Source organism: Colossoma macropomum, unplaced genomic scaffold, assembly GCF_904425465.1.
Source record: "Colossoma macropomum unplaced genomic scaffold, Colossoma_macropomum, whole genome shotgun sequence".
Taxonomy (NCBI): Eukaryota; Metazoa; Chordata; class Actinopteri; order Characiformes; family Serrasalmidae; genus Colossoma; species Colossoma macropomum.
In genome coordinates, this window is record NW_023494793.1 from 41,796,307 (window position 1) to 41,822,577 (window position 26,271).

A 26,271-nucleotide genomic window follows, 5' to 3' on the forward strand; every position below is an offset into this window, starting at 1 on the left:
ACACCAGAGACGCATGTGCACGTTCATAAAACACTCCAGCTGTTTGGAAATTACGCAATCTCAGGCAGAAATGTGGATCACAGAGCTACTACAGCTTTCTGACCAAGTGTCTGAATGCTAGGAGTGTTTCACAAAGCATAATCTTCCATTCTTTTTGTGCTTTTGTCCATCAGTGTTGTCTCACTACAATACCCAGCATGCAGTTCGCAAATTCATCATATAACTATTGAGAATGCCGCCCCCACTCGCTGCTAAAGAAATGCACTAATAAATACTGACGTGATGTAGGGCAATATTTCCAACACTCCACCCTCAAGGACACGCCCCAAAGCACTTGTAGTTTTTCAGAAGCTCCTCCCACCTTCCAGATGCATCATCAGAAAGGGGTTTTCCTCTCTGTAAACTGGAAAATCTCACTCTCAAGTCTGTTATGGCACCACAGTAGGAGGCGAGTAGGCATGTTTACAACAGATCTAGCAATGCTGACATGGTTCATTTTAGCCACAGTGCTTCTTTAAAGGGGAAGTCCACCAGTTTTTCAGAATTTCTGAATAATGTAGTCCTTGAGATGTAAACAGTCATTCAGAATGGTTTGATGTGAAGTGGTCCATTGTAGAGAAACTTTTCTTTACAGTGGTGGTGACAGGAACAAGGGGCTTACTATCCAGGCGGCACTGAGGTGCAGTGGGTAGAGCCTGGGTTTGATTCCCCTGCCAGGAGGCCAGAGTCCTTTTCTGTGTGGAGTTTGCATGTTCTCCCTGTGTCTTTGTGGCTTTCCTCCCACAGTCCAAAGACATGCAGTCAGGCTAATTGGACATGCTAAACTGCTCCTAGGTGTGAGTGTGTGTGACTGGATATGTCTGTCTGTCTGTCTGCCCTGGAATGGACTGGCGGCCTGTCCATGGTGTATCCTGCCTTCTTCCCAATGACTGCTGGGATAGTTTTCTTTGGGGATTGTTTTGCCTCACATCACCCTGCATCTACTCCTCTGCCATGAATGCATTAAAATGGATGGATTAGACATCGAGCAGCACATATCTAACCATTTCATGTAATATCTTTCTGTGATGGAGCTTTTAGAGGTGGACGTCTGGTTCCTATCACCACCACTGTGAACAATTCTGACTCGGTAAGTTTCTCTAGAACAGAGCGTTTCACACCAAACCACTCTGAACGACTTTATTTACATTTCAACCATTTAATTATGCAGAATTTTTGAAAAATGGAGTTCCCCTTTAAGGCAAAGGTCCAGCCCATTCTCAGCACTGCAGTAACACCGACATGGTGGTGGTGTGTTAGTGTGTGTTGCGCTGGTACAAGTGGATCAGACACAGCAGTTATTTTCACTTAGAAAATCAACAATAGATGTAATTTGATCAGGGGCACCCAAACTTTTGCATACAACTGTATTTATTAAAAAATACCATCTTTACAACATCATGCGGAGTGAATACAGAAAAGTTAGAATCTCTGTTCTGTGGCGGTGCTGTCTTACAGAGAATGGAAACAGGCATCTCCTTTTAATTAGGAAGATTAGGATGTCTATTTATTAATAGACCTAATAGACCCACAGAGTATTACACTACCCACACACACACACACACACACACTACCGTCTGCTGTCAGCACTCAAATCTGAGTGTCTGGGCGCTAAAATATAAACAACCTTGGCAGGACATCAAAAATATACTGCGTCCCTCCAGACCTGAGCATGGATTTATTTTCAAGAGCCAAAGAACGCGACACCGTCGCTGGTTGAACAGTGAGTTTGAGTTACTTCTTTCCTTTCTTCTTGGCATCTTTGCCTCCTTTCGCTGGAGCTTCTTCCTCATCCTTCCCCGAGGCAGCTTTGACTCTCTTCCTCCCGAGAGGAGTCTTAGCGTACCAGGCCTGTGGAAAAACAGCACATGAGTACAACGTATGAGCCGGAATTAAATCTCTTAAACTGCCTGCACATTACAAGCCTCATCGCTCAAATCCGACTTTTTGCTCAAATCCGATCTCTCTGACACGATGGTTCACACTCGTTTAGGTAAGTGACTCAAATCTGTCATTAATGTGACGAACCGGCGTCCTGAAATGACCTGTCTGAGCACATCCTACTCAGTAACGTCACGTGAATGAATCACGTTCATCATCAGCACAAACTAACGAGCAGAACGAGCTTCGCTGAGAAGATAATTAACTCTGATCAGCTCTCAGCTTCATTATTAGAGCGAGACGAAGGAGAAAAAGGTGAGATGAGCTGCTTTTCCACCGTTTACAGGCTTTAACGTCTGTTCGGCGCTGCTGCCATGGTAACGCTGAATGATGGCGCATGGGCAGTGAAGAAAAAGCACATGAATTCAGATCTGAGCGTCACATTAAGGTCGCATGGCCATGAATCGGATATGTATCTGATCTAGGACCACATATGAAAGTGGCTCAGGTCAGATTTGAAAAGATCAGATTTGTGTCCACACAGCTCTGAAAACATCAGATCTGAGTCAAAAAACTGGATTTGTGCCACTTCAGCCTGGTAATGTGAACGTAGCCTTATACAGGCATATGCAAAGGTTTGGGCGCCCATAGTCAAATCATGTAATTTTCCTGACTTTCTAAGAGTAAATAATGCTGCATGTGAGGTCTAGTTTCCTCCGAGAAGGAACCAGACGTGCGTTTATGAGAGATGAACTAAACACTGTCTAAACACTGTTTTACTGGTGGTTTCTGAACTCAAATGAAGCAGAAATGAAATGTGCGTTAACTGTACATTTAAACTGACTTTACCCTTACAACTGATTATTTTTGTACAGTTTATCTGATTGCTTTCCACTCGTGGACTGTTTGCTTCTAAGCTCTGCCATGATGAAAACAACGTTGACGTCATAGCTCAGCTGAACTGTGCTGCATTGGAAATATCGATGTACCTGATTTCATCCAACTTCGAAGAGTGTTTATGTGGTGCCTGATGGCGGGAAACTCATTTCTATTATAAAACTGAGCCAACTTAAAAGGAGTAGATGTACATATCCTCTAAAGGGAACAAAATTCTCCACATTTTAATGTACAATTAGTGCTTATCTGCTAAATTTAACATATTTAATATGTCAAGGCACATTTTATACTGCATGTTTTCCTCTTTCCAATTAGTTTAGACTCAGTAAATAAATGGAAACTGTGCGCTAACATTTGTACAAACATTACGTATTTAAGTGTGTTCTCTGTACAGGATGTGTTAACTTATTTTCAGTTAGAAAATCAATGTCTAATTTGACCAGGGCGCTCAAATCTTTGCATTCGACTATACATACAATTATCGAACTCTTTCTATTCTATCAGATTCTATAAGATGTATTTTTTCTGCCTTTTTATTCCTTCGGCAAAGGAGTAGTACAAAAGCATTGAGAGGAAAAACTCCCACAGATATCTTCGACTTCCACACTGTTTCTTTACTTTGAGGGCCTCCTCTTCATCCTGGAACACGGGGTCGGTCCTGGCCAGATGAGCGACAAACTCGGCTGAGACTAGTGGTCGTTTAGCCAGCTGCTGCATGCGCCGCTCAGTCAGGATGCCTCGCACCACTCGCACCATTTGACCCTGCGTGTAGCCATCTGAGATCTTGGCCAAGGAGCTGAGGTCCAGAGCGCTGGTCACCACTCCACCATTACGCTGTATCAGCTGCTTCCACATGACTACAGAAAGACACACCAGGAAATCTTTCGTTTAAAGGAATAATTGGGTGCAAAATCTAATTTACACCATTTCCCCTATTTCCCCCAAATGCAGTTATGACATGTCTGTATGGTAATATCTGTGACACTTTTTCTTCTACATGCCATAAGATCATGAGCCGAAACCTACTGATGGCCCCGTCTTGGAGGAAACTTCTATACCTGCAGCCTGTTAAGAAATTTAAACACTTTTAGCCAGATGCTTGATTCTATGTACATGGTAAAAGGCACTCCCACCAACATACAAATGGTGGGTGAAGACATTTATGTCATATCTAAAACTTGAGAAGCTGAAATGCCCAGTCCAAGGCTCATCCCTTAAGTTTTTCAAAGTCTGGCAGCCACTTTTGCAGCATTTTGAGAATACATTTCAGCCCATAGTGACTTCAGAACAATGACCTTACCTTTTTCTCTTTCCCTCCCCCTTTTCTCTCTGGTTTGACAGGTTTATTTAGGCTTTTCTGTGTTAATCAGCACTGATTATGTTTCTTATTCTTGTATACTGCATGAAAAATCAATATAAATGTGTGAAAAATAAAGACACGTTTGTTGCTTCTTTAGTTCAGCACTGAAGTGAGGCTAATGTAGACAATAAGGTATGCAGTCTTACACCCCACCAATCAGCCTTGTGCAAACCGTTATGCAAACCAGATGATTTAAGCCTGCATGCATTGTGTACAATAATTGGTGGTGTTTACGCTTCCATTTCTTGTTAGCTACATTACATTGACTCGTCAGCACACCAAACAACAACTACCCCTTAAATGGCCAGGGCCCAACAGCAGGCCCAAAGTTTTACTACACACTTTTATAAGCCAAGAATAACTCTAGTTTGCATTGTATTCCATGTAGTTACTGAATAATAATAAAGCCTGTGATTTTAAGGGGTTAAACAGACCACTTAAATGACTCTGATGATGCAAGTAACGGTAATACTGCTGCATAACATTGACATAACCCTGCCACAAGCATGCAATAGAATATATAATATGCTGTCATGACAGATTATATCCAGTAATACAACAGTGTTGTGTTGCCATTACCGTTAACTGTCATGACAAATGCCGTAATGTTTGATGTGATGACAGCTAATTTTTGCTGTGTGCTGTGGTTAGCAGTCATGACGTCATACATCATGACATCTGTCACGATAATTACCAGTAATTGTAACATGACACTTATATTACTGAACAAAATCTGTGACATGACAACTGATGACAGCATATGAGACCTTCCATGACATGTTTATGGCAGGGTTATGTCAATGTTATGTAGCAGGGTTCAAGTAAAGTGTAACCCAAGTGGCTTACTAGCTCTACAGCGGAGGTGGGCCGTATAATAGTTTATCATTACTGAGATCAATTTTATAAACAACATGCTTTTCTGAGCAAATTGTGTGTAACATTAGTAGTTAAAGAATACTGAGCTGCTGCATGTTTCATCAAAAAGTGAACATAATCCTGTTCACAGTCCTGTTTAACTGGTTTTAGTGCAGTATAGAATATGAGAAGTTGAATAAAAATCATTGTGAGTTTTTGATGGCTGTTTATAAATGCGGCACTACTAGTGAACTGCATCTGCCTGTCAAAATACTGTGATACATATCATGTATTAAAATGATATTATCACCCACCCCTACTCAACAGTATCTTTTAAAAACGGATTAAAAAAACAGAAATCTTTATAGAGGGAAACTGGAATTACCCATTAACTGAAAGGGCAATACTGACACTTTTGAATCACAGCTGAGGTGCTGAAATGTGAGTCTTTGGATCACATACTGTATCTTGAGGCGTAGTCTGGTCGTGGTATGAGGATGATCTTGGTGTAAAGCTTGCATAGTGATTTCAGGTCTGCATTGAGTGGACTGTTTGTCGTTCCGATGATTAGAACACGGTCTTCACCTTTAATACTTTTAAGGATCTTTGGCAAGTCTTTCTTTAGTCGCTTAGGATCTAGCTGTGAATAAATTTAAAACCAGCAGGTAGACATAAGTAAATGTGAGCATTTTATTATAAAAAAAATCATAATGCAGACATACACCGCTCAGGCATAACATTATGACCACCTCCTTGTTTCTACCCTCATTGTCCATTTTATCAGCTCCACTTACTATATAGGTGCACTTTGTAGTTCTACAGTTACAGACTGTAGTCTATCCGTCAGGACCCCCATGGACCCTCACAGAGCAGGTACTATTTGAGTGGTGGATCATTCTCAGCACTGCAGTAACACTGACGTGGTGGTGGTGTGTTAGTGTGTGTTGTGCTGGTATGAGTGGATCAGACACAGCAGTGCTGCTGGAGTTGTTAAACACTGTGTCCACTCACTGTCCACTCTATTAGACACTCCTACCTTGTCAGTCCACCTTGTAGATGTAAAGTCAGAGACGATAGCTCATCTGCTGCTGCACAGTTTGTGTTGGTCATCCTCTAGACCTTCATCAGTGGTCACAGGACGCTGCCCACAGGACGCTGTTGGCTGGATATTTTTGGTTGGTGGACTATTCTCAGTCCAGCAGTGACACTGATCCACTCAGACCAGCACAACACACACTAACACACAACCACCACGTCAGTGTTACTGCAGTGCTGAGAATGACCCATCACCCAAATAGTATCTGCCCTGTGAGGGTCCATGGGGGTCCTGACCACTGAAGAACAGGCTAACAAATTATGCAGAGAAACAGATGGACTACAGTCTGTAACTGTAGAACTACAAAGTGCACCTATATAGTAAGCGGAGCTGATTAAATGGACAATGAGCGAAGAAACAAGGAGGTGGTCATGATGTTACGCCTGATCAGTATATTTCGCAAATTCTTAATCTAATGGTTACCTCTTTCTCCTCTTTTGGTACTTTTTTGTAAAACATTTTTTCGGCATCCCCGATCCACACCACAGACGGCTGCATTAATCTGGCAACCTGGATGCATAAACCAAGAACACTTTCTTTAGCTGTTATAACAGTAATGACCAGCCCCTGTCCTGAACTGCGCTCAAAACCACATATTACTATACTACACAAATGAATGGACCCCTATAGGTAGTGTACTGTTTTTGACATACTATTTAGTATGGTAGCATGTGGTTTTGGAGCACACCTTCACTTCACGTTTTAGTGTTTCACTTTCTCTAACATACCTGATTCAACTCATTAGCTAATAAACAAAACACTTCATGAGTTACAACAATGTTAGAAGCATGACTGCATGACATGAACAAAATACCATATAGTTGTTATATAGATACAGTATTGTAAAAAGGTCAGAGACCACCCTTCATTTATCTCATTTCCAGTCAAAACATTACTTTTCAGGAGATATTTATGATAAGATGTCAGAAAATCCACTTGCACAAGGAAGGAGAAAGTAAAAAAAATATTAAAACACAGGTGTTTCCAAAACTGAGTTTTTTTATTTGAAGACAGAGAGAGAATGGGACTCTACCTACGAGACCTGGTGGACCAGCAAAACAGCCCCCATCAGCACCCATGTTTTCAGATCTGAAGCAGCTTGAGAAAGACAAGCTGCTTCAGATCTGAAAACATCCACAGGTGTTTCTGTCCATCTTTCCACTGCGAGAAGACGACTCAGCGCTGTGGGTCTGAAAGGATGTGTAGCTGTCAAGAAGAACCTCACTGAGAAAAGGAGACGGACACATCAAACAAAGAAGCTGAACAATGAACTGACCACCCCAGAGTCCAGACCTCAACACCACTGAATGTGTTTGATTACTTCAGAAAATGATCAACCAGCTTCTGAGACTGAACTTTGGAGGTGTGTCTGCAGATTCTTTGAGGAACTGAAAGTGAGTCTCCTGAAAAGAATGAGCTGAAATAAAAGTAAAGAGTGACACACTGAACACTGAATAATGATATTTAGCTGTTGAGGCTTCTGTGTAATTTGTCTAACACTGAAAAATAACTATTTTTACTTATTGGTGGTTTTGACTGGAAATTAAATTAATAAAGGGTGGTCTCTGCAAAGTACTGCACATACTGCGAGTGTAAAATCTCTTGCAATATAATACATATTTATTCTAACAACCAGAGCACATTTGTGATTGGTAAGGATGCTCACAACATACAACAAACATACAAGATTGCAGCCTTTTGCATATCAGAATAAAGGCCAATATCACAACAACAGTTAGCATAAAGATAGGCTGTGTAGCCCTAGTTGAAAGACCCAAGACAGACTGAGAAACTGTAATAGATCACATCAGTAAGACAAACAGATGTGCAAAAAACAGTGGTTCACAACTGCTGTGCACACCCTAAAGTGGAACGATATAGCCGGGACATAACGGTCCGTATCTCCGAAGCGATGACAGGTACGTAGACGGCACCAGGCTCTTTGGAAGCGGGCAGAGAAGCAGTTTACAATGGTATAAGTTAGGTGGATGTGGGGAGGATTTCAGGTCTGAGAAACTGTATAAGATCATATTAATGAGACAAACCGATGTGCTAAAACACTGGACTACACCTACTGTGCAACACTCTTCACACAGCAGCATGCCTGCTTTACCTTAAACACCAGGTGAAGCATCATCTGCAGGCCGCTCTTGCCTGGGTACTTCCCCACCAGGTTTAAAGGGGAAAGATCGAAGAGGTTGGCTCCTGTCTCCTGACAGATAGCATGGACTAACATCTTCTTCCCCACTCCTGAAGGCCCCACCAGTAGGATGGCCTTCACCAGAGGGGCCTTCTCATGGACCACCTGAGATCCTGTAACAGAGTAAAGAGAGAGAAACACTTCTTGAAAAGATTGTCAGTTGTTTCAAGACTAGTCTCTGTCCGGTGCAGTGAACACGATCAGAATGCAATGGATCCTGATCCACAACCAGCTTATCGTACAATAGATATTAGACGCTTTGTGTGCATGTGGGTGGTGGGTCTGAGGCTAAGACTATTTAAGAACAAGAAGAATAACATGTGAAGTCTACTTACCTAGAGGTAAGACAGCATAAAGAGCTGTAACCTGCCGTACATCGGATAGGGAAGGCATGGGCTCTATGTCCGTCTGCCGAAGGGTCGTGCCAAGGTAGCTATAGTCCCCTAAAGGATAAGGAAACACTAAAGAAATCATACAAATACAAATACCGCTGACATACCGTAACTGCCCAGGCCATAAACAGCACAGCTGATGCTCCTAGTCCCAGTTTCCAGTCCTCTGCTTATCTCTGTCTGCAAGATGCTAAGAAATTGATCCTTTTGTGTTTTCTCGACTCGACTACTGTAATGCTTTGTTCATAGAACTTCCTGCAAGTACAACCAACAAATTACAACTTGTGCAAAATGCAGCAGCAAGAATATTAACACGGACTAGAAAACAGGATCATATTAGACCAGTTTTAGCATCACCGCACCGGCTGCCTGTCTCTTTTAGAATCGGCTATAAAATTTTACTACTAGTTTTTAAATCTCTTAATGGTTTAGCACCTTCATACGTTTCTGAGTGCTGACAGATGATGCTCCTAATCGAGCTTTAAGATGATACGGTGCGTGTCTGCTCCACGTACGAAACTTAAAATTCTACGTATGAAACTTAAAAAGAGCAGAGAGGCAGCGTTTTGTGTTTATGCACCAAAGATCAAGACACATTACCAATAAACATCCGTCAGGCTCCTTCTGTAAATGTTTTTAAAAAACAGTTAAAAACCTTTACTTTAGCATTTAACTAGTTTTCTATTGTTTCCTTTGTTTTTAACTGGAATATGCTAATATTACTTTTATGTTCTTGTTAGTTGCATTTTGTCTTATTGTCCCTTTTCTTTTTATCCTGTGCTTTTTAATTGTATTTATTAATATATACATTTTCTTCTATTTATTGTTTGTTTATTATATTTTGTTTTTATTCTTGATTATCTTTTCTTCCTCTGTTGTTTTTACTTTGTACTATGAAGCACTTTGAGCTGCATTTTTAACTTCTGAAAGGTGCTATATAAATAAACATTATTATTATTATTATTATTATTATAGTTACACACACAACATAGTAACAGTTCTCAAGACTATAAAGAAGCTTTGATGGTGATGGTGGTGCATACCTATGTAGTCTTGTAGTTTAACATTATCTGCTGGTTTTAACAGCCCTTGCTCCACCAGCTCTTCATACAGCGACTCGATGGTCCTGAAGGGATAAAGGGATAAACTTGATGAAAAAATCCTCACTCACTCAGTAAGAAGGCGGTAACTACAGTACTGCACACAAACATCACACTTATAGCACAATTCACCTGTCTGCTGTGAGGTCTTTGTCTTTCTTTTTCTTCTTTCCACTTTTGGATCCCTTCTTTTTCTGTATGGAGAGAGAAAGACACACTGCCCTCTACTGCCTTCTCTACAAAACACCTGCTTTAAATATAGCAGGATAATCGCTCAGATATTACAGTCGATTTTAATTTCCAGATTCCAGCAGACCTTTACTGTGGCCTTGGCCTTCCCGCCTTTGTCTCCGTCCACCGCCAGCTTCCAGTTAGCAAGCTCCTGCCTCATCAGCTCATCCACCTGCCAAAACAGCATCAAGGCAATGTATCTGATTAAACTGATTAACACAGTTCAAAAAGAAAATGGGTTACTTTGAGGATCACACAGTTCTGAGGAAATGTAAGATGCAGCACTTAAATATCACTGTAAGTCCAGAATCAGAGCATCCGCCAGCGTTCATTAAACATCATTACAGGAAAATAGAAATATAGAGTATAGTAATATAGTGTGATTTACTCATTTAGAATAAAACCATTAAAGACATACACTAACATTCAAAAGATTGTAAGTGTTTGTTACAATAATAATTATTGTTATTTACAAACAATAATAACTTGTAGACTTATCTCTTATAAACTAGACACCAAAAGGTATTTTAAGTATTATTATTATTAGGTACACACTTAAAAAAGACGATCCTTCAAGGGTTCTTTATAGTACAGAAAATGTTCCTATATAGAGCCATGAGCACTCACAGAACCCTTTGCAAGATTAAAAGGTTCTTTACATCGTGAAAGGGCTCTCCAGATTGATGAAGAATGCATTGCAGAAGGTTCTATATAGAATCTTTTTGAAAAGGGTTCTATATAGCACCCAAAGGGCTTCTATTATGGTTGTGATATCAAGCTTGTAACAATAAGAACCCTTTTTGGTGCTACATAGAACCCTTGGTGCTATATAGAACCCATCTGAATAACCATTTCACGATGCAAAGAACCATTTAATCATGCAAAGGGTTCTTTGAGATGTTATGTTTCTATATAGAACCAGTTTCTTTCCTAAAGGACCCTTGAAGAACAATCTTTTTATTTAAGTAAATTAAGAAGTCCATATTTCATGCTTTTCATGCTGTTCAATTCTGTCCTGAGTTAAATTCTATACTATAATTACCTATTTACAATAACTTTATCATGTTTTCTACCTCAAGATTTAATTACCACTTTCCAAATATGAGACACTCTGAATATTAGTTCTATTATAACTTCCTAAGGTCTCCACATCTAATACTTCATTTATCTGCAAATGGGTGGCTTTTATATTGTTGAAAACATTCATTCCAAACCTCTGAATAGTGATCTTAAACATCTGAGTGGTAGAGAATGAACAAATCTGTGACTTTACAGTGACAATCACAACAAAAAAAACATTCTATATGTAATTATACAACAGTTATGTAAGGGTTTAGCCGGCCCGCCTGCTGCCAGCAGAGGGCAACAGCGGCAGGGTGTCCAGCCTGCGCCGCCTGCTGCCAGCAGAGGGCGACGATGGCAGGGTGTCCAGCCTGCACCTCCTGCTGCCAGCAGAGGGCGACGGCAGCAGGGTGTCCAGCCTGCGCCGCCAGCTGCCAGCAGAGGGCGACAGCGGCACAGGGCCATAACTTCAGGGAACTCCAATTCCCAGAAGTCTGCGGGCTGATTAGGCCCAACACTACACACCTGCGGACTCCTCTACTTAAGGTCAAGGCAAACAGTGGTGTTTGTCACACCTTTGTAGAGGGGTGACCGGTACGGTACTTAGTGTCAGAAAAGAAAAGAAAAAAAAGGAAAAGAAAAGAAATGAAACGAAACTGCCCCAAAACTAAAAAAGAAAAAGAAAAGAGGGCTGAGAGAAGAAACTGCCCCAAAACTAAAAAAGAAAAGAAAAGAGGGCTGAGAAAAGAAACTGTCCCAAAGCTACTTAAAGGGGAAAAAAAAAGAGAAGAAGAGGTCTGCATTCCCTTCGTTTTTGGAGTGGAAGTGTTTTTTGTTTTTCCTATTATCTGTCCTCTCGCCTCTCTAGTTCAGCCTTTGTTTGAGCACGCTGCTCTCAGCGTCTCTTTTGTTTGCCGTTCGTCGTTTTCCCGCCTTTTCTTTTCCCCCTTCCTTGAGGTGTTATTGCCAGTAGTCACCTGTGCTCCTCAGTGGCGCAGTGGTAACGCCACGACGCGCTGATCAATACATCGCCGGTTCGAACCTGGCTTTGGGTCACCTCATATGCATGTTTCAGATTCACAACCTAGTATCCCAATCAACTCATTTTTTCCATTTTTTTTCTGTTTCCATTTCTGCACTTGGGTCCGCCGTCCCGTAACAGGTTAGTTCCAGCCATGCAAGCTGATTGGTTGAGAAGTGTTCTAACTGTGCTGTTATTTCACCATAACATCACGTTTTTTTCACGAACACTGTATCACTCCACTAAGTTGCTAAGCAACGACTTTGACAGCTGTAGGAGCCGCTCAAGACATTTGAACGTTTTTACTTCTTACTTTGCGCAGAAACAGAAAACGGACACTTCAAAGATCACGTTTGACCGACAGCCGATTTGGTCAGACTCTGAAGATGAGACGACACTAAATTCCCAAACTGTCATCACCACTGAGAAGCTTTTCAGTCGGCAGCTGTGACAGAAGAACAGCTGAACAACCTGGAATCAGCCAGAAATGAACCCAACACCATTCGCCAAACTAAATGGGCTGTAAGATGCTTTACAGACTGGCTGGAACAAAACAACATTAATACTGATCTGGCAAAAACTGACAAAACTGAGCTAAACTTGATATTGCTGCAGTATTATGGCTCAGTCCAATTGGCAAATGGTATTCCGTTCATTTCTGGCTAACTCCAGGTGGTTTAGCTGTTCTTCTGTCACAGCTGCCGACTGAAAAGCTGCTCAGTGGTGATGACAGTTTGGGAATTTAGTGTGAGGAGCTGGAGAACGAACTGCCGGCTGTGCAGCGAGTGGGCGGAGCTCGTTACTCTGACGTAGCAACAAGCTGCTTGTTGAGGAACTATAATTTGGTGAAGGAACTGCGAACATTAAAACATATTAAACGCCGCGTTCACGGCCCAGTTTATTAATTTATTACTTTATTTATTTAACTGTTGTATAAAAGCAATAGAACACTCGGAGTGTGTTATCACGAATAACACCCAAATCACAGCTGTGATTTTATTTCGCGATAACACACTACCTCTTAAATAACTTAAATAACTCATGAAGAGTTGCTCTCCACAGACTCAGAGAAAGGGAGGAGTTACTGAAGGATCCTCCAAATTACCTGAAGTCTTATTTCTGCCTCTATCTCCTTCCTCTTCTCCTCTTTTATGAGTTCTGCTTCATGTCTCTGGTTAAAGTTCTTGGATTCATCTCTGTTTTGCCAAACATCTGTAATCAGACACAAAGACAGGTTTATTATCTGAAGATGTATTGTTGAGACTACTTTTAATTATTTAGTATCTACTATGAAACTAATGTGTAAATTCTGTAGTTAACAGAGTGAGGAATAGCCCAGATCTCTAGGGTTGGTTTCCCGTTCAGGGATTACTCCTAGTCCTGGACTGCAAAGCATTCTCAAAGCATGCAAAGACCTAAAGCTTTCTACGCTTAATCCCTTAAAAGGGTTAATTTAGACTTGCCGGTAAATGTTTTCTGCCCTTTCTGTAGCTCTGATAGAAAAGCAGATGGCAGCATCTTCAGTCCAGGCTCTTCTTCCTGTAACACAAGTTATATTGGATCATCAGATTAATTATTTTGTGAATAAAGGCCAAAGTTGCAGACCTGCAAACCTTGGGGAAAATATTTTGGGTACCACAATAGTGTACCCACACGGTCATCCCCCCACTCACTGCCATATCATCAAGTTGTGTTATTCAACAGGGGCTGCTCCTCTCTCTCCCCCTGTCAGTGTCCTTCTCATCTGACAGCACGTTTATTTTAACAGCAAAGGCCATTTTATAGTATTATACAAACTTCCTGTCTTTTTGTCTTATCTTAAGATCTGGCAGGTCAAGATAAGATTTTTCACAAAAGCTACAGTTACTGAGGTAAAAAAAAAGGTTACACAAAAGTAAAGCATGATAAACTTGAAGTTAATAATATTGTGACAGCACCCCCTGCTGTTTATCAGCGCAAACATTATTCCTCCTAATAAACAGACACGTGTCCAGCTCTGTCTCCTCATTATTCACCACCATCTCTGTAATATTTTATAATCAACAGTAACACATGAAGGTAATAAGAGGGGACGGTGGAGATCGAGTCTGCAGTGTTGGAGTTTTTTAAAATGCTGTTAGAAAAACAAACCTCATAAGTCAAAGCAGCGTTATCAATGTAGATAAATGACATTATTCTAGTTATAGTGAACTGAGCTGCCTGACACTGCATAAAACAATAGAAACAGACGGTTAAAACAGAAGTTAAGACGCTCTGGGGTTTATCTTAAAGTTAGGACAGTATTTAGGAGGTTTAGTCTAGTTAGGATGTTTCTGTAATACTGGAATCTGGAGTTAATGATAAGATTATGACGTTAAGAACTGTTGTTCTGTCCTAATTTCACTCCTAACTGAAGTTGTCATGCTGACTAAACTGATAAGATTTCAGACTTAAGAAGTTTCTGTAATACGGCCCCAGGTGACAAAATGATCTAAAAGGGGGAACATTTGTGCCTGTTAGCGTGTCGCAGATTTTGCCGCGTACATTAAAAATATGAAGGGTGCAGACGGTGTCGCGCGCTCTGATTAGACAGAAACTCAAAGTTCTACATTTTGGGGTGTGGCCGTGGTCACGGTGAGTGGCTGTGTCTACTTTCTTGCTGCTCCTTTGCTATGTGTGAATGGGCAGCGCGTGCGAGCTGTACCAGTCTTGTGGCTGCGCCACTCGTGCCCTGCGGAAACAGAATGGGTTGCCAGCTATTCAAAACTAGGGTCACTATACATTCATAAGACTATTCGTTTTCAACCATTTTCAGTAGCTGCAGTTCATTCAGAAAGCTGTCCAAGCAGAAAAACCACACCGCTGCAGTGTAATTTCACCCGCACTGCACTTTCAGACAAACCAGAACTTTTGGGAAAATCGTGAGTGAAACACACACCTGTGGAAAATAAGCAGTATTTCTGGTTCCTGTTTAAATCCCTCCTTTTAATGCAGCCCGTTTACCTTCACAAACGTTTACCAGTTGCAAATGCGAATGAGAGGGATAAAGACCATTTCGTGTTGCTGTCGATTTGCAGTCTCTTTAAATGATTGACATTACGCATCTGTCATCCCTGGGGAATTAACCCAGTGCTGTGATTGGTCAAAGTCTTTTTCTTTAGTTTTTTAGGAGGCCAGAAGCTGCTGCGTCTTGCTGTTAGATCTGAGTGCTGTACATGTACAACTGAACTCATAGGCGTCACCAGCTGTTTGCGTAGTGACAAATCATATCAGCGTACTTTGATGTCAAAATGCGTACCGTGTTAAGCAAAATGCGTAAAGGTTGGCAGGTCTGTGATATGCTCACCTCCTCTCCTCCTTTTGCTTTCTCTTTCTTCCCTTTGTCTTTAGTCTCTTCCTTGCCTTTTGGCTTTTTGTTGGCTTCCTCCTCTTCTTTAGCTGCCAACTCTTCCATTAGCTTCAGTGACAAATACAGTTAGTTACTAATAACAACCTTGGCAAATGGTGTAAATCAGAGAGTAGAGGGATGCACAATGACATCGAAGTCATATCAGTATCACCAGACATTTGCTTAAAAAGATCAGATTTAGCTGATATTTCAAAACGATATTTGGCGATATAGTTACTGCTCTTCAGAAGAGGAAGGATTACTGCACTAAAATACCTGCATTTTATTCATTTTACTGCTATTTCTATGTTTTCTAAACATGTATGCATCAGAATCAGCAAATATGTACATGAAAAATCAGCCCCTATCTATGCATCCCTCGCTTAACTCATGGAAAGGGTGGAGAAAAGTCTGAACAAAAAAACTTTGACTTTAAGCATCTTAAGCAAGGTTGTATCTGTTTTTGTTGGTTTTATATTGTATCAAATAAAATTACCTGCTCAGGTGTTTTATCCGCAAAAATGAGTGCAGAACCACCGTCTTCCTCTTCTGGGTAGTCAGGAAAGGAACCTGTTGCATCACTACACAAAAATGATTTACTTATATTTACAGACAGACACAGTTCACGAATAAATCAAAACTACTGATAACTAATTTAATAATTGGTGTAAAAAATGTTGATGCATGTATCTGAAGGTGTCGCGCATCCCTCTGGACTCCATCCTCTGGGAGATTTTCTGACTCCATTGACCTTCCCTCGCGCTCCAATCAGCGCTCTCACTCACCGGAATACTAATTCTGTTCACCTGTCTTGTGTATCATGTGATCTTCCAGGTTTAGTTTATAAGCCCGAGCTTTAGCACAGAATAGTTGCGAGGTATTGTATCATTTCTGATCTACTCAGTGTTCTGTTGTTTGTTTGACTCCTGTTTATGACCATTTTTGCCTGTTTTCTTGACGCTGTTACGTTTGTATCTCTGTACTGGTTGTGTTTTCTGGATTGACCCATGCTTGTTTTGTGACCACGGACCTGGATTGCGATTCCATCAGTAAAGCCTCTTTAGTTCTGACTCTTTCTGGGACGTTACAGAAGGTGCTGAATCAATTGCATCTAGAATTCCAGCAGCACTGCTGTGTCTGATCCAGTCGTACCAGCGCAACACACACTAACACACCACCACCACGTCAGTGTTACTTCAGTGCTGAGAATGATCCACCACCCAAATAGTACCTGCTCTGTGAGGATCCATGGGGGTCCTGACCACTGAAGAACAGGGTAAAAGGGGGCTAACAAAGTATGCAGAGAAACAGATGGACTACAGTCTGTAACTGTAGAACTACAAAGTGCACCTATATAGTAAGTGGAGCTGATAAAATGGACAATGAGCAGAGAAACAAGGAGGTGGTCAGAATGTTATGCCTGATCGGTGTATGTAGCGTGTTTGTGTGGTTCAGATTGCTTCATCCTAACGGGAGTTACAACAGAATATTCAGGGCCTCTTTCGAGTGAATCTCCCTGTATTTTCACAGCTCTAACACAGTCTCACTTACTGGCACTCAATGAACCACTGCCGTATCTGATCCTTCATAGTCTCCCTCATGTTGGGGCCCTCCAGCTCTCGGAGGCTGTTGGTGATGGAGATAAGGGATTTCTGGTAGTCTTCCTCATGCTCCTCCTGCTTAGTCCTCCTGCACGTCTTGGTGGCCTCCGAAACCGCAGCAGCCGGACAAAACTGGGGGAGGTTTTGGTCCATAGCCTACGGTTGGTACAGAGTGAGACCAGAGTAGAGTTTTCTTCATCAAACAGTGGTACAGCTCCACCTACTGACCACTGGTATATTAAAAATGACAAAACACATACACTCCTAAAAAAGATGGTTCTTCAAGGGTTCTTTAGTAAAGAAAATGGTTCTATGAAGAACCATGGACACTCGAAGGGTTCTTTGCATCATGAACAGGTTCCTCAGAATGTGCTGTATTTGAAAAAGGTTCTATATAGCACCCAAAAGTGTCCTTCTATTGTTAATGATGTCAGGCTTGTAACAATAGAAGGACCCTTTTGGATGCTATATAGAACCGATCTACAGCACATTCACCATCAATCTGAAGAACTAAAGAACCCTCGAAGAACCATCTCTTTTAAGAGTGTAGAGCAGCTTGGAAGTGCCAAATAGAGAGGTTTCTGAATAGCGATGAATGCAGACAGTCATCACATGTGGTAGAGAAAATGAACTGTACAGTTCCTCTTCCTAAAGTTTACAGGTGATGTTTTATGTAATGTTCAGATCTGAAATGTTTATTTTTGTTTATTTTATTATTTTATTTCTGTTAGATTGTAACGTGCTTTGTAATAACAGGGCTCTGCTGGAAATAAAGTTTCAGTCTCATCAGTCGTAGAGCGCAGTGCTCAGCTCACCATGCCCAGAAAGATCATCTCCTCTTCGCGCTCCTGCTTTGTTCTCTTCCTCTGCAAGAAACCTTTCCAGACCTGCAGAGAAAATTAGATTAAACACTTTTTAGATTAAACACACAACAGACTCTCAGTAACACGTCAGAAACATAGGAGGGTTAGGATTAGGTTTTGGGTTGAGGTTAAGGTGAGGGTTAGGATTAGGGTGAGGGTTAGGATTAGGTTTTGGGTTGAGGTTAAGGTGAGGGTTAGGACTAGGACCAGGGTTAGGGTTAGGTGTTGGGTAAGGTTGGTAAGGTCAGGTTTTGGGTAATGGAAGTAACATATTAACAACACATCTACTTAACGTAAGTAATGTATAATAGAACATCTACAAGATATTTACTTCAGTGTATTCAGATGCTTCACTACTGATACTTCACTGATATGTTGTTGATTGTGTTATTGATAATCAGTTGAGAGTTTATTAATCATCTAAAAAGGACCACCCCAAATACAGTGCCACCAAAATGATAAGGTGCACAGCAAATTCACAGTCCTTTATTTCAGAATGACTACATGTACAAACCTCTCACTAATTCATATCAATCACATGAAGAATATAAATTTTCAACAGAAAAAACAAACTATACTATGTAGATATGAAGGACATAAAGCAATTATTACTCCAGTAAGTACTACTACGGTGGCAGTGGTTATAAATGCCTTACTTTCTACATATTTATGTGGTACGATTACTCTTTCCTTCTTTGAAAAATGAGTCAGTCGACTCTTCATGTTTCACATAATTGGCTGTTCAGCATAAGTTACACCTTCATGTCCACATGCACGAGGACTGATCTAAACGTGGTGTGTGCAAGACCACCCTCATTTATTTAACTTTGCAGTCAAAATGGCAATTTGAACGCAAAAAAAATGAATTAAAATTTAAATGAGTTCCAGACAAAAAATGGCACTATGTACTACAGTATAGCATTTTCTGCCACTTCCTGAAAGCCTATAATACCTTTTGGATGCAAACTGCAGCCTGGTCCATGGTAGATGCCCCGAGGTCCCTGTCCTTAGACTTTCGCTGCCTCTCCTGATCCCTCTGGATCTCCCGCATGAACTTTGCCCTTAGGCGACCCTGCCGAGCCCTTTCCGTCACCTGAATAATCCTAATGGCCTCCTCCGCACTCAGGGTTCGCTCTCCAGCAGGCTAAGGGACGAAGCAAAAGGCTGTGTGAGGCCCAGATAGAGTGACTTCCATCTGCTAACGTCCATCGCACTGAATTATACTCACTTTTGGTTTCTCCACCACTCCCATCAGGTCCAGTATGTTGGAGAGCATTTTGCTTCGGTCTCTAAGCACTTTGCTCCGTTCCCTGATGAAATACCTTGGAATTGGAATCTCAAGGTCCTCCTACAACAAATAAAGTAGATGAAGTACATCAGAACACCCCATAAAACAAAAAACACAACATACAGGAAGAGTGGAGTCAATCAGTCAAACCGTGAAGAGGTCATATGCAGCCAATAATTCAATAAATAAACCAATAAATAAGCAACGAATAAACATCGTCTGTTCTCATAACTCTACCTAACACCCCAACATAGTGCTAAATGGGACCCCCCCATACAAACGTACAGGCATTAGCTTCAAATCCTGGATGACATCATCCATGTAGTGGTACTCTGAGAATTCCTTCTCCACCATCTCATTCTTGAGCTCCAGCACGCGACCCATAACACCATCCAGAACCTCTCTGATGAGTCTCCTCTTCTGAGGCTGAACGACCTGGTCATATGCCTCTTCCAGCTGCCTGAAGATCTGGATGTAGCGCACGTAGAGGGTGGCCAGCCGCTGGAAGAAGACCACTCTGTCTCTCTCCGGCTGTAGCGGCTCTACAGGTAACTCTTGGGTCAGCAGGCTGCTCAGCTCCTCATGGGCCTCGCCCCATAGCTTACTGTATGTACTGCAATGCAAAAAGCACAAATTCTGCTTGAATCTATTGGCTTCAGCTCCTGGTCCAGCCCTGCCCTGCACACTTTTACTGATTTAATACACCTGATTCAAGAAGTCTTTTCTAATTCATGAATACGTTAAAGCAAAAGAACAACTAAATGTGTATGGCAGGGGTACTCCAGGACCAGGGCTGTGAGCAAGGTAAACATTGCTTACTGCCCAGTGCCCTTGGCCACAATATTTAAAATATTTAGTCGCTAAAAAGCTCAAGTGGCTTCTTGTCTTGACATTCTTTGTTGGAGTCTTTTACCCTTTTAACAAACCTGTCTGTTCCACATGGAACTAGTTGCATTAAAAGTCTGAAGGAGACATTTTTCAAAACTTTCACAATTCAGTCATTAAAATGTACACAAAGCCATACAGAGTGGTTTGGTGTGAAACGCTCCGTTCTAGAGAAACTTACAGAGTCAGAATTGTTCACAGTGGTGGTGATAGGAACCAGACGTCCACCTCTAAAAGCTCCCTCACAGAAAGTCACTACGTGAAGTGGTTATGAATTCACTGCCTGATGTCTGAGACATTTAGTCCCCAGAGAAAACTCTATTTTTCAAATTTTCCGGTATTTGCCATCATCAACATTGCATATAAACTCAGAAGACGCGTGTAGGTTCACTGGTGGTTTTGGATAGTAAATAAAATATCTATATTTGTGTTGTAGATATGGTGACCCCTGGTTCCTATCACCACCACTGTAAAGAAATCCAATAGATTTTGTTTGTCAATTTTTTCAATTTTCAGTTTGTCAATCCTAGACAACATACTAAATACTGACATAGATGAAGGAAAGAGACACTAATGTTTGTCCCACCAATGTGCCCTGAGTTTTATTTGCCTGAGTTTTCGATTAATTGAGTTTCAGTTAGCAGACTTGGTCGTTATTGCTGGCTGTTACAGGGAAATTCCAAAATTTCTGTCATAATTCAATCACTGAGATGCAAACAAAGTAATTCAGAGCTGGTCTGATGTGAAAAGATTCACTGTCAAGAAACTTGCCAACTTAGATTTCTTCACAGTGGTGGTGATAGGAACCAGGGGTCACCATGTCTACAATGGAAAAATTGCCATTTTATTTACTTTCCAAGACCACCAGTGAACCTACACGTGTCTTCTGAGTTTTATATGTAATGTGGATGATGGTACAATAGAGGTAAATCTGGAAAAATGCATTTCTTTAGGGGCTATTTTGCCTCACAACTCCTTACATGTGCCCCTCCGCCATGAATGGCTTTAAAAATAGACGTTTTAGGCCAAAATCTTTACCTGAGAACTTTCTGTGAGGGGGGCTTTAAAGGTGGACGTCTGGTTCCTATCACCACCACTGTAAGTTTCTCTAGAACAGAGCGTTTCACACCAAACCACTCTGAATGACTCTGTTTACATCTTAACCATGTAATTATGCACAAATTATGCAAAAATCGGTGGAATTCCCCTTTAACTTTTCTAACCGATACGAAAGAATAAATGATAACGTTGACTGTTGACTGTAAATGATTAAGAAAGTTAGCCAGATATATATATAAATATATACGAAGCCGAAGTCAACTATTTTCTCGTTCCACCTTAAATGGTGCAGCAATTAACTTACATTCTGGCGCCTGAGGCACCATTTAAGGTGGAACGGAAAAATTCGCACAAGAAGCTGGCGAATAGGACGCAAACTTCAGCTTCGTGTGTTGTTATTTATCTGGCTAACTTTCTGAACCTTGGCTTAATCTTTAACAGTGCAGTTTAACGTACTGACCTGTGAGACATGGCCAAGCTGAGGCAGTGCAGTTAGCATAGACAGGTGACAGGCTGCGAAATTCACGATATTTATGCCATCAATATCGATCGAAACAGTCTTTAAATGGCATTCCAACAGTCCACCTCTTTAATTAAGAGGTGATAACCAGTGGTAAGTTATACAGCTATTTCCTAACTACGTTTTTGGGCTTATTAAACCGAAACGACGAAGCAGAGTTACAGCCCAAAACTAGCAGACCTGCCCGTAGCACACCGGCTAGCAACTCCGTATCCATGGAAACGGACACCGCGCAGAGGAGAAACCGAGAAACCTGAAACTACGGCTGCGTCCAAAACCGCACACTAGCGCACTACATAGTGACGCACCTTACAGCTCATCACAGTAGTGTTTTAGGGAAGCCCACCCATTTAGTAAGCCATGATGATGATAAAGTTTTCTGTGATTAGTATCTCATAATAATGACTTACCGTCTCATAATTATGGCTTAGTATTTCATAATAATCATAAAAATTCAATCTCATCAATATGACTTAATATCTCATAACTATGACTTATAATAATGGCTATGTCATGCCTGGCATCTCATAATTATTACTTACTTTTTCTCATTATCATGCAACAGTAAGTAATTATTATGAGATATTAACTCATAATTATGTGTAACTTTCTCATTATTTATGAGACACTAAGCCATTATTATAAGATATCAAGTCATAATTATGAGTAACTTTCTCATTGTGTCTCGCAGTAAAGTCATTATTATGAGATATTAAGTCATAGTTATGTGCAACTTTCTCATTATTATGATTCACTAAATAGATGTGTATTTTTTTAGTCCTAGTCATAATTATAATAACTTTCTCATTATTTATGAGACACTAAGTCATTATTATGAGATATTAAGTCATATCTTAATGGCTACGTTCACATTACCAGGCTGAAGTGGCACAAATCCGATTTTTTGCCCTAATGTGACTCAGATCTGATGTTTTCAGAGATGTGTGGACACAAATCTGATCTTTTTTTTCAAATCTGACCTGAGTCACTTTCTAATGTGGTCCTAGATCGGATACGTATCCGATTCATGACCATGCAACCTTAATGTGACGCTCAGATCGGAATTCGTGTGCTTTTTCTCCGCTGCACGTGCGCCATCATTCAACGTTACCATGGCAACAGCACCGAACAGAAGTTAAAGCCTGTAAACGGAGGAAAAGCAGCTCATCTCACCTTTTTCTCCTTCGTCTCGCTCTAATAATGAAGCTGAGAGCTGATCAGAGTTAATTATCTTCTCAGCGAAGCTCGTTCTGCTCGTTAGTTTGTGCTGATGATGCACGTGATTCATTCACGTGACGTTACTGAGTAGGATGAGCTCATGAGGGTCAGTTCAGGACGCCGGTTCGTCACATTAATGACAGATTTGAGTCACTTACCTAAACGAGTGTGAACCATCGTGTCAGAGAGATCAGATTTGAGCAAGAAATCGGATTAGAGCAATGAGACTTGTAATGTGAACGTAGCTTTAGATCTGCACACAATGACCTTCTGCGAACACCTACCATATAAAAACAGAAAACGTGGAGAGACTCTTTCTGTTATTTTGCTTCGAAACCGTGGAACTAAATTCACCTTTTATTAGTCAGTCAGGCTCAGTGCTCACTTTTAATAAACATAAAAAAAAATGTGTCTCTTTAACTTAAAATTCTACGTCTCTTTGGTAATTATCTTTTTAAATTAAGCTGTCGTTGTTCTATATGACTTTAAATTAATATTTATATTTTTTTCAATTACTGTTAGGATTTATCTCCTGTCTGTAAACAACACTGAGCTGCCACCAGTATGAAAAGTGCTCTATAAATAAAGACATTAGTGTTATTATTCATTGAGCTTCATTGAGTCTGCAACTCATCCAGAATGCAGCAGCAAGACTCATCTTCAATCTCCCAAAGTTCAGCCACGTCACCCCACTGCTGCGCTCCCTTCACTGGCTTCCTGTGGCTGCACGCATCAGATTTAAAACCCTTATGCTTGCCTACAAAGCCAAAAATGGACCAGCCCCTCCCTACTTGATTGCAATGGTCAAATCTCGAACTTTACCACGAGCCCTTCGAGCTTCGAGTACAGCTCGGCTTGACCCGCCATCCTTCAAGGCGCACGGAAGGCAAGCGTCAAGACTCTGTGCTGGCACCCAGGTGGTGGAACGAACTCCCACTGGCTTTCTGTACAGCGGAGTCTCTCGCGGTCTTCAAACGCAGACTGAAGACCGTCTCTTTATACAGCACTTAAATGAGCACTGAATTAAGTATTGATTGTAATGTATTGTACAGCACTTATGTATTGTATTGTATTGTATCGCACTGCTCTGTGTTTAACTCTGTCCCTTTTTCACTAGGTGTCAATGACCTTCTGATTCTAGCAGTATCTGAGCTCAGGACTGTCTTTCTCTCTAACCTATTGGTAACTAGCGAAGATACTTTCTCTGGATAGACAAAGCACTTTTTGTAAGTCGCTCTGGATAAGAACGTCTGCTAAATGATGTAAATGTAAATGTAAATTTTAAAAGCTGACACTCAGTAGGCACAAGTTCATCAAAATTGGACAGTTGAAGACTGGAAAAACATAGCCCGGTCTGTTGAATATCGATTTCTGCTGAGACACACAGATGGTAGGGTCAGAATTTGGCCAGAACAGCCAACTGTGGAATCCAACAGAATCCATGGACCCAAGCTACTCCAGGCTGGTGGAGGTGGTGTAATGGGGTGGGGACTGTTTTCCTGGCACACTTTGAGCCTGTTAAGACCAATCAATCATCGCTTGAATGCTACAGCCTATTTGAGTATTGCTGCTGACCATGTGTATCCATTCATATCCTCAATTTAGCACCTTCTAATGGTTACTTCCGTCATAATAATCCACCACATCACAAAGCAAAAGTCTCAGACTGGTTTCATGAACATGACAATGAGTTCAGGGTTCTTCAGCAGCCTTCCCAGTCACCAGATCTGAATCCAGTAGAGCACCTTTGGGATGTGGTAGAACAGGAGATTCGCAGCATGAAAGTGAAAAATCTGCAGGAATTACATGATGCAATTATATAAACATGGACCAGAATCTCAAAGGAATGTTTCCAACAATCTTGTGGAATCCATGCCATGAAGAATTGAGGCTGTTTTTAGAGCAAAGGGAGGCCCTACCCAGTGTTATTTCTAGCATTCCTATTAAAGTGTTTGGTGAGTGTATGTTGCACTGAAACAAAAGTATGCAGATAATCACAGACAAACTCCCAGGATCAGCCAGAGCTTTGAAGGAACCATTATCTCTAAACACCCAGGATTAAAGCTCATAAAATAATTAGGTTTGCTTATATAAGCATCACTTGCGAAGGTTGGAATTAAAGAGGTAGTCTAACGTGTTGAAAATCTTTAAATAAGACATCTGGACCGAACTGAGCTCATTCAAGAGAGAATGTGACTTTAGAGCATGGTAAGCCTTTGAAGAGAACTAACAGGGTAGACAGGGTTGTTTCCAATCAGACCACTTGATGTCACCAGAAGGCAGTCATTTTGCACAAGCTGCGTTATTGTATTAAGCAGTTTCATTTTATAGTAAATTTGTTTTTTGCTAGTTTATGTTTATGAACAGAGACCTACAGATGCAGTTTAGTAAAGGAAAACTCATTTGTGAACCTGAGTTTAAAGTTTTTATTAAAATTAATTGTAACTAAGTTGCAAATAAATCTTAAACTGAAACTTTGCTTGTTCACAAAAAGTTATTTCAGAGCCACTCAGTTCTACCTGATGGAAACTGTTTGTTTTGTGCTTATGATAATTTTAATAGACATCAGCTTCACTAATTAATGACACTCTATTAAAATATTGGTGTCACAAGAGTGACAATAGAATATTTTCACCTAAAATGAGTTGATAAAGCAGAGTCTTGTTACAAAAATGATAATAGGACTTTAGAACCATAATTCATCTCTTAGTACTTTCACTTTTGATACTTAAGTACATTTGAAGGCAAATACTTTTGTACTTTTACTCAAGTGGGGGTCTAAAGGGAGGAACTTCTACTTTTACTGGAGTAATATTTTACCTTGGGTATCTCTACTTTAACTCAAGTACATGGTTTGTGTACTTTGTCCACCACTGCTGATTTCTGAATTGTTTCTCCTAAACCTCCTCAGGAGAAAAGAGGAGATTAACATCAGCTTTTCCCTGTAAGAAGTTCTGCTGCTGAAGGAGAAAAGCTTGAGTTCTCCTTCTGAACTGAAGATCTCTGTAATATAGAATAGAGCTGCATGATGAGATCTCACACTTTTCTTATGGAGATATTACTCAGCTGAGGCTGGGCTGAGACGAGTCAGACACTAAAGAGTTAATCCACATGTGTGACAACATTTTGATCAAAGTGAGAAAATCTGAGTTTTATTTCTCAGGAGCCGAATTTCAGAAACAGGAGAAAATGGATTCAGTCTCACTCTGATCTCAAACTGGACTGTGTCCAGGAGAAGAACCTGAGATCAAAAGCAGATCTCATGTAGAATATGTCTTTCCTCTGGGGCATCATAAACAGGCTACTGAAGCTAATGGCTAACATAATGCAGAACTA

General features: G+C 40.8%; 1 protein-coding gene across 1 annotated transcript; it reads right to left on the reverse strand.

Annotated features, from left to right (window-relative positions):
• Positions 1-1,655: 1,655 nt before the first annotated feature.
• zgc:153738 (uncharacterized protein LOC558115 homolog) lies at positions 1,656-21,901 on the reverse strand. The gene is made up of 19 exons (XM_036579581.1): positions 21,658-21,901; positions 19,539-19,866; positions 19,194-19,313; positions 18,918-19,109; positions 17,918-17,989; positions 17,053-17,258; positions 15,998-16,082; positions 15,460-15,570; positions 13,598-13,673; positions 13,240-13,346; positions 10,137-10,223; positions 9,953-10,014; positions 9,764-9,846; positions 8,664-8,771; positions 8,242-8,441; positions 6,552-6,638; positions 5,495-5,672; positions 3,436-3,674; positions 1,656-1,890 (listed from the first exon to the last, which is right to left on the reverse strand). The coding sequence occupies exons 1-19, from the start codon at positions 21,666-21,668 to the stop codon at positions 1,774-1,776; spliced, it is 2,469 nt and encodes an 822-aa protein (XP_036435474.1). The 5' UTR covers positions 21,669-21,901; the 3' UTR covers positions 1,656-1,773.
• Positions 21,902-26,271: the final 4,370 nt, after the last annotated feature.